This window comes from Protopterus annectens, chromosome 5.part0 (assembly GCF_019279795.1).
Source record: "Protopterus annectens isolate FY-2018-M chromosome 5.part0, PAN1.0, whole genome shotgun sequence".
Classification (NCBI taxonomy): domain Eukaryota; kingdom Metazoa; phylum Chordata; order Ceratodontiformes; family Protopteridae; genus Protopterus; species Protopterus annectens.
The window spans coordinates 1,609,185,469-1,609,195,292 of NC_056735.1; the positions used below are offsets into that span (position 1 = coordinate 1,609,185,469).

The 9,824-nt window shown below is 36.3% G+C and overlaps 1 protein-coding gene across 1 annotated transcript in view; it reads right to left on the minus strand.

The window, feature by feature from the left end:
• Nucleotides 1–1,278: 1,278 nt before the first annotated feature.
• CHODL (chondrolectin) overlaps nt 1,279–9,824 on the minus strand; it is a 704,778-nt gene continuing 696,232 nt past the window's right edge. The window contains exon 7 of the mRNA XM_044071369.1: nt 1,279–2,699. Within this exon, the coding sequence (XP_043927304.1) occupies nt 2,615–2,699 (85 nt within the window). The 3' untranslated portion in view covers nt 1,279–2,614. The remainder of the gene's footprint in view (nt 2,700–9,824) is intronic.

A 9,824-nucleotide genomic window follows, 5' to 3' on the forward strand; every position in this document is an offset into this window, starting at 1 on the left:
CACTGCTTTAAGGTTACATATAATTTTTCAGTGCAGCTTTGTATTATGTTCAAACATTAGTACAAGGATAGCTGTCCTTCAGGGCCATTTTGAGCCAAGCCAATTTCTCCCAAAGTTGCAAATCAAACCCTGTACCTTGTGTCTTTGAGGTAAATGCCTTAACCATTATGCCAACAGCCAATCCCCCCCCCACACACACTTTTAACTATGCTTGAAAGAAACAAAGATCATTGAAACAATTGTTTACCAGAAGAGTTGTCTCCAACTCTGTATATCTGAAAATGTATTGCAGATCTCCAAGTTCCTTATACAGTCATGACACCTCAAAATTAGTTGGTTTTCTGTAGGGAAAGTTTGCTATATCCCTAACCTATATGACAAAAAAACTTTGCTAATCACAGTTCCTCAAATGTACAGGGGCCAGATTCCTGACTGTAACCCAAGAGACCAGGGTTCAAATAGCATCCCCAGCACATTAGGAATGTTGCAGGCACAGATGTACAGGAGTGAAGAGGTTTGTCACACCTACTCTGCAAGTGTGATCAGTAGGTCCAATGAAACTAAAGTAGAAAACCTCAAACTATACTCGATGTCTGTCTGAATGGTAGCCCCTCCCAATCAACATTCACCCCAGTGTTGGCGAAGAAATGTGCTAGAGACAGGATTGATGACTAACATTCTGTAGGGACAAAGAATGTCAGTAAATAAATAAATAAATAAATAAATAAATAATATATGGCTGAGGTGAATCTTAAAACTTCAACACAATGTCTTTGGCACAGCTTTTATGTTTTGCCATGTCTTCATGAATCCCACTCAGGAGATGAAAGGTACCAGCATGTCTTTTACAGCAGGACATGTTTATTATTTCTAAAGTACAAATTAAACAAACTATTGTTAATGATATGAGGTTTTTTTTTTTCTGTTTAGTCAGAAACCCATACTCCTCTTACTACATAAACCTCAGCTGACTCCTGATTTGTATCTGTGCTTCTTCCCCTCCTCCTCTAGCTCTCATGGAGGATGATAACAGAACCTGAAATGATACCTAAAAAGATCACTATTATGTACTGTGAGCCATTGAGAAGTGCATGATTCCCTTCCAACAGAGACAATGCTACCTAGCATGCAGTGCCTGTTAAAGGAGGTTGTGTTTTACAATTCTGCAAAAGCTGTAGTCTGATTTCTGCTAGACTCAGCCTTTCAAAAAATCCTTCTAAAGTTCACTGGCAGGACAGGGATATCCACGAACAACAAATAAAGCTAGGGAGTAGGGTGTTAAGGTGTGTAGTAGTGCTTTATTTGTAATACTCAGCTGCCTTACATTTTACAAGTGGTAATATCATTGGTGTTAACATTCTCTGTTTTATTTGCATTTTTGCTATACATATGTGTAAAATCAGACCATTGACTCATCACAATATCAACTAAATCTGAAGAATAGTCCCCAATGACACTAGATGAGATAAATTTTGATTGGTACACTTGTATATATAATAACAATTCTCATTTGAAATAGAAACAGCATTGATACTTGTATCAGCAATCGCTTTTAGATTCTGCAGTAAACATGAACTGCAATTTGTAAAGGGTTGTGCTTCACTAATCTTTCATTTTGATAAATAGTTTGATGTTTTCTTAAATCAGTCAACATGTTTGTTTCAGTCATTTGGCACTTACTCACATGTATAATACAGAACATATAATTTAGCTCCTTAAAAGCCAGATGAGGGATAATTTTATTTTCACAACTAACCATTCTGATGGCAAAAAGCAGCAATAAAGAATGTAATCATTTGGAAGAAACACAAAGCCCAGCTCCTCCTGCTTAGATATATTATTGGAGGAGTACAATAAATAACCTGTTCGGGATTGCACCTGCTTATACCATACAAAATTAACAATCTCTGTTGTAAATTTGTGTACATTACAACCTTCAGATAAAGGGCTGCCATTCTTCTTGTGAGACAGAGAGAGACAGAAAGAGAGAGTGTGAGTCTGTGTGTGTGTGTGTGTGTGTGTGTGTGTGTGTGTGTGTGTGTGTGTGTGTGGTGTGTGTGTGTGAGCGAGAGTGTGTGTGTATGTAAATTAAAATGTTCAGTCATATTTCTAAAGCACAGTTTATAAAAAGCAATTTAGCTCAACAAAAACATAATATTAAAAATGAATACATTGTCAAATGTATATAAAACACAATCTGATGAACTTTGAGCAAAATACACAAAAAATGTGAGTTATTTCATTTATAGCCTTGCTAAACCTGGAAAAATATGAAGCTGCAAGTCTGCCATTTATGCACTTGCCATTTTTTGCTAGTTTCCTTCTCTTTTGTGGTCACCATAGTTCAGTTATCTTTAAAAATTATATTACAATATCAATAATATTTTGGCTGAATTATCTTAGCATTTGCTTCTGCACTGTCAGAAAAGTTCTTCAATAAAGCTTGGTTTACTTTTCAGTTTTATAGTTAACAGCTTGCAACAGTTTTCTTCACTCTTCATGAGTGATTTAAAGCCAGTTTCATGCTAGTATTCCAGAAATGTGTCTTCAGAATTTAAATGGTCAAACAAGCTCTTTAGGATTCCTCTCATAGCTGTTGTTTTATAGTCTGTTGTCAGACTTCCATGCAGCTCTCCTTTCTTGGGGTCTTAGAAATCCAGAGAGTAGACTGGTCAGGGCTTGTTTTTGTTCTTGATTTGCTGTCAAAACAGAGAGATAGAAGAGTTACTCTATTTTTTGAAGTGTGAAAGAATATATTTTGTAAAGAGACAGTAGTGTTGAAAGCAGCTCATTATAAGTAAAGCTTTCCTCTTGTTGGATTTCATATACCCTATATCTTTGATACTTCTTATTTTGACCAAGCATTCCTCTTTTCATTGTTTAAATTATCAAATATTTTTCTAGATTTATTATTACAAGTCTCCCAAATCTCTCGGTCACACACCGACTCAAAATCAGTAAAAAGTGTATTTAGTGTTGGACAACAGTCGCTTTTCTATTTTTTATACTGTTTTCATTTAGGTCACACTTTTTATCTTTGTGCGTGTGTGTTTATATATATATATATATATATATATATATATATATATATATATATATATATATATATATATATATATATATATATATATATGTGTCTGTATATACATATATATATATATGTGTGTGTATGTGTGTGTGTGTGTGTATATATATATATATATGGATTCCCTTTAAATCCTCAAATTAACATAATGTCGACTCGCATAACAGCGAGATGATGTCACCAAAATTTAAATGAATGAACTCCCGGAATGGTGTATTTCATCTCCGGTAAACTAACTGCTTGGCCACCATGGTGAACTTTGACACTTTCTCCACTGTAGTGTGATCTCAGAGTTGGTATATTTAGTTGGGGGGGTGGGGGGTGCAGCCCCCCCCCCCAATTCAGTGGGTTTAATTTGCTTCGGTTTTAGGGTTGCCACCTTTTCAAATGTCCAAAGTGGGACAATTTTGGGACAAAGGTCAGATTTTGTAGGGCGAAACATACTTAAGGCCAGTACAAATGACAGAACTTCACTTTTTGCCTAAATAAAAGCTTATTCTTGTGGCATTTTAGTTACTTATTCTGTTTCTTATAACATTTAGGTATTTCAGATACAAAATAACTGTTTTATGCAACTATTACATAAAATATACGAAATATTTTTGTCCTAAAATATCAGGACTTTTGCCATTTTTTTCAATTTTTTTGCAGGACACAACTGCCCAAAGAGGGACTGTCCCTCGCAAAGTGGGACATCTGGTAACCCTATTTGGTTTTTGTGTTACTTATTGCTGGCCAAGTGGTTAGTTTCCCAGAGGTGAAATATGCCATTCTGGGAGTTTGTTCTTTTAAATTTTTGCTGACGTTGTCTTGCTGTTATGTGAGTCGATGTTATGTTAATTCAGTGTTATGACATAGATCTATATATATATATATATATATATATATATATATATATATATATATATATATATATATATATATATATTTAAATTTAAATGTTTTGCAAACATTATAAAAGCAGTCAGTGTTATAACTACATTCATTTTAGCAAATGGAACAGACATCAAACCTTTTGCAAGATCCAAAAGTTCTGTTTTATAAAAAAATTGTAATGATCTTGGCTTGGTGATAAGGAATCTTAGATCACTATGGTCAGATTTTCCTGTTCACAAACTCTTGATCTGGATTTGTGAGTGCCTTGTAGGTTAGGCATAGGTCATCCCTTAATAGTCAGAGACAGAAAAAGTAGATAGGGATTTTAGTCTATCCACATAGTTCGTATTGTTTACTCTGTATTTTTTTGTGAGGATCCTTTGAGGTCACTCCAACTGCTGAAAGTGCCTAGTCAGTTACATGTCAAATGGTGCATTTTACTCGATTACTGATCTAATGACATACCTTTACCTATAAGTTGTGTCACAAAAAAGAACTTCCTCACCCCTGTGGCTACATGGCTATCAAGGTTCAGGTTACTATCTATCTGTGTACCTAGATCTCTCATTTCTGAGTCTACTCTTACAGGGGTGCTATTGATGTTATAATTTGCAGGGGCATTTGACTTCCCAAAGGATATGATAATGCATTTTTTTTTTTGCATTTATTTTTAGGCCATGGTTCTGGCGCCAATCATTTGTCTGATCTAGACCCTCCAGAAAGATATCTACATCACTGGGGAATTCAATGATTGCCCCATCTTGCAGTTGTCAACAACTTTTGTCATACTGAGGGCTTCCATATTTGCCTTGAAGTATATTCCAAACAGGAATGGTCCCAGCAATGAGCCCTGAGGAAGACAACTAGTAACTGGGCTCTTGCTGTATCTGAATTCACACACTTTTACCACATGTGTCCTGTCCATGAGTCAATTGGCTATCCATCTGGTGGCGTAGGCATTTATGCCCAGTTTTGTGAGTTGATTTATAATACCTGAGTGGGGAATTGTGTCAAATGCCTTGGCCAGATCGAGGTAGGCAGTATATACTGTTTTACCCTCATATGTGGCCTTGACTTTCTCAAAGAAATCCACCAGACTCAGTAGGCATGACTTGCCTTTAACAAAGTTGAATTGCGTTGGTTGCAGTGTTTGGAGGTTTTCTATGTCATTACTTATCAGGTCCTTGATTATTCTTTCTCTGGCCTTATATATAACACTAGTCAAACTTATGGGTCTGTAATTTCCCTGGTCAATAGATGGTAACCTTTAATTCAGAGGGACAACTGTTGCTGTCCTCCATTCTATTGGGACATAGCTAGTCCAGACTGTGGTTAAAGATCCTAAGTCCTGATTTAAACTTTTTAAGAGGCAACCTGGTATGCTGTCAGGCCCCACTGAAGTTCTGTTTTTAGCTTTAGTGAACACATTGGCAAGCTATTCTTTGGTGATAATTGGCAGTGGAGTGACTGAGGGTATTTCTTGGGGGAGAACTGGCGATGATGAGGTGGTGAACTTTGATCTGAATTTGACAGAGAGTAAATTTGCTATATCTTCCAGTCGTGTATAGATGATGCCATCTACAACCAATTCTGTACATTTTTGGGTGTTGCCCTTAAGATTGCAGACATAACTGAAAAATGCCTTATGGTTATCCTTTGCTTTGGAGGCTATTTTTACCTCAAAGTCTGCTTTCAGAGATTTGATTAATTATCTGATTTGCTTATTTATACCAAAGAAGGACTTTCTGCTCTGTTGTGCATATTCCCCTCTTACTTCTCAATAGAATTTTCTTTCTTTTGTTGTACAACCTATTAATAATACCAGGGGACCACCAGGGAGGTTTGTTTTTGCAGTTTGATCTGGGTTTATTTCAGTCTGGTACTGCCATTTCTCTGCAGTTGCATGAAAGCTGAGAGTAAGTGATCTGTGTGACCATGTTACCTTACAGCACACAATTTGGGTGACTATATATACTGCAACTAAGTCCAGACTATGAATGTTGATGAAACGTTGCACACATCACAACAATCTATCCTATGTTCTGAAATGTTAGTAAGTACCAAATTTTGAGGAGTGCTGTACTCAGCTCTATTTGTGTTAAGAGAGTGTTCTTGAAAAAATCTAGATAAATAAGTTACCCGTTTCTTCTTGCATTAATTATATGGATTATTTCATAGGCTAAATTTTTAGACTGAAACAACTTCTGAGTTCATCAGACAACTATTTTTTGTTGTTCAGATTGCTGGATTAAGGTTAAAAAAATAACAGCTGTGCTTGAGGAAATCACTTTTTTGAAAATACCCTGCATACAACAGATGAAATATTGCTGCACATCTGACAATGACATTAATTACAGTTTTATAGCATAGCACAATTACTTCCTAATCATATGATGGACCCATGTTGAAGCTTCCAGTTGCATGCAGGGTATTTCATTCCTTGATTTGGATGTCAGTATTCTGTCAGCTTTCTAAATACACAAGTAAAAAATGGAAGTTGTCAGAGTTCAAGAATTACAAACTTCAGAATTTTGGTTGTCCAACAAGACATAAAGTATTGCATCTAGATCTATTTAATACTTAATCTACTTTCTGAATCCACCTTTCAGAGCATAATCTTTGCTTTATTCTACAGAATATTAACATTGCAGTCATTTGTAGATTACAGCTGATTATTTCATATATTTAAATAAGTGAATACACTGTACACTGAGTAAGTCAAACCATTTTTAATTACTTCATAACACACAGATGGTGGGTGGAATGGATTTTTAATCTCTTTTTATGCAAAAAAAAAAAACAACAGCAACAAAAACAGTAAAACTCTAAGAGTGTTAGGTTTTCTGTGACTGAAAAGATAAACAGAAATTCTTTTAGGTGAAGGCAATAAAAATATTGAGAAGTGTTTAGTTCATGGCAGCAGATTGACTTACCTAACAAATTCAGATAATGTATGTGTCAGTACAAAGGTTATTTTATTCAGTAGAAGACTAGACCTAACTACAGATTTAGCTTAGTATCTCAAAATGTGAAAACAATAGTCAGGTATTATTTAATTATATAAAAATGAAAGGAACACATTATGAATATAGATGATTCAATTTCAGGTCTGTAATCACAAACAATTTATTATGTGTTTCAGACATGGATGCCAAGAAATCCACATTGAATACAAAACTCATGGCACTGATGCCAAGAACAAATAATATGGATTATGACTGGTGAGATGTGATCATAATTCTTTGTAGTGCATGAAGATTAACCTTTGAAAGCTGGTAAAACACTTAAGGCTGCCAAAATAGACAGGCAGAAATTAGGTACCTTTCTGAAGTAGGAATGGTTTTAAAAGTTGTTAGATACTTCCTTCTTCCAGAACATTTACTTATAAGCATGTCAGAGCAAAAGTATCTAATGGCTTTCAAAGACGTTTTACCATATGCTTCTGCTCTTTCCTGGCCAACAGTGTCTGCGGTTAATCCCCGAACATGAGACCTGATCTTAACAGAGCTTAGGAGTATTTAGCAAAAGTGTGTTAGGCACCTTTCAGATGCCAGAAAGGAGCTTGCCTTTTTCCTGTTTCTGAGCATAATTCCATCGTTTTGTGTATCGTATAGAATGTCTTCAGTAAACAATTAATTCTTCACTGCGCTGCAGGACATAGTAAGAGTACTTGCAGAAAAAAAGTACATAAACTTTAAAGCAAGCAAAGATATATGTAAAGAGTGCTACATAGATAAATAAATAGATCCTATTATAACTACAGGAATGACAACTGCTGCGACAGGTTAAATCATAACATACCTGGGGGTTTCCTACAAGTGATTCAGGAAAGCTTAATTAAACATATGCCAATCTTAATAAACAATATTAGTATATGACTATTTGTTCATTTTATGTTGATACTCTATAATGAGTACCAATTCACAAAAAAAGAGGAGATCACATTATGCCCAAACTATTTCAGAGCCATCAGTGTAAACAGTATTCCATGTGGAATCATGGATCGAACCATAATGGAACTGACAACTCGTACTTCCTGAGCAGCATGGATATGTTAAAACCCAATCATTCCCTATGAATCTTGCAGCATTCTTAGAGGAAGTAAAAGTAACGCTTTATCAAGGACTGAAAGTGCATTCTGCTTACAGTGACCTAGCTAAGACATTCCACAATATTCTGCTTGAAAGAAAAATCAATGAACTGAATAAATTAAATGTTAATCTATAAGTAATTCAGTGAGTAAAACTTTAGTTATGCAACAGGCTGCAACAAGGTAACAGGGAGATTATCTGTTCATCTGTCCATTCAGAGGAATATTATGAATAGTGCCCCATGAAGCTCCCTATTATGGCTACTTCTTAACAGACTGTTTTTCTCTGAAAGGAAACTGTGATTTGAGCTTTGGATAACACTCTGCCGGATTCAGTAAACTTGTGTGCAGGAATGGGACCATTCCCGTGCAGCACAGCAGCGTGCCATGCATATTCATGAAGGCATGCTGCCATGCTGAAAAACGGACATGGTTCTGTGTACAAGTGCAGGGGGTGTGTCTGAGAGCAGTGATCTCACAATACACATGCCCTCTGCACACCATAATTGCCGTATGGCAATTTAAATAGAGTGAGAATGTTCTTAACAACCCAAACCATCAGGGTAAGAAATCTGGACAAAGCCATAAGGGACAATAATCTCTACAAAGCCAGAAAGCTGATAGAATAACAGGTTTAGCATTAGCATGAATTTTCAGCAGGGTATGAAGTACATAACACACACCTCCCAACCCGTCAGAGTAAGAAAGCTGGACAAAGCCATAAGGGACAATTGTCCCTACAAACCCAGAAAGCTGATAAAATAACAGGTTTAGCATTAGCATGAATATTCTGAAGGGTACGAAGTAAAAAGCACAACAAATACATTTTTTTTCACATATGGAATAATGTTTAAGCATAGCTGCGTGGGTGTGCCTGTTGCTTAGCTATGCTTAGCCCAGCTGAAACGTCACAGTTAAATAGCAACAGACAGCCAGCATATTGTAAATGCAATAGTGTAGTGGTTAGAACATATGCCTTGCATGTAATCATTCAAAGTTCAAGCCTCACCAAAGCCATTTCCATTTTGCATGTGTAAACATTACAATTTTAATTTATTTGTATATTTATGTAGGAAGTAACTTATATTTCTCAGCCAGAGTAGTGTATTAGGCCTAGATATGAGGTGTCAGTGCAAAAAAGTAGTGAAACCCCCATATAAACACAAGTGCCCCATACAGTATAGTCACACAAGAATAAATGTAATTACAGCACATTGGGGGATGTCAGGGAAGGTTAATAAATCTATATTATATAATGAATGATGAATCAATCCCATACAGGTGGTAGTCGAATAAAATAAAGCATAAGCAATGCTAAGCATTGCACAGCTATGCTGACCAGGTGTAAGCATTGTGTATATATGAATACTAAGCAATGAGTTGCCCAGCTAAGTGGATTTGCCCATTGGTAAGCAATGCTGAACCTGCTCCTTTAAGCACTACCAACCATAGCTAAACAGGTTTGCCCGTAGCTTAGCTTAGCTCAGCATTTTCAAAACCATCCAATCACAGCAAAGGGTGGGACATCAGCCATATTTAAACCCTGCAGGCATGAATACAGCTCATAACTGGTTTTAGCTCTTCACTATAGGCAGTATGGCAGGTGTTGGAGAGGGCATGTGTTTTTGGTAACAGTGCTGGGACATACAGGACTACAAGGTCATGGTAGAACTCCTGGTAAATAAGCATGATGTAAGACTGCTGCGGGACCAGTACCAGGGCTCCCAGTATAAAGCAAAAGCCTGGGAAAGTCTTGCTTGTGATCTCACCAGT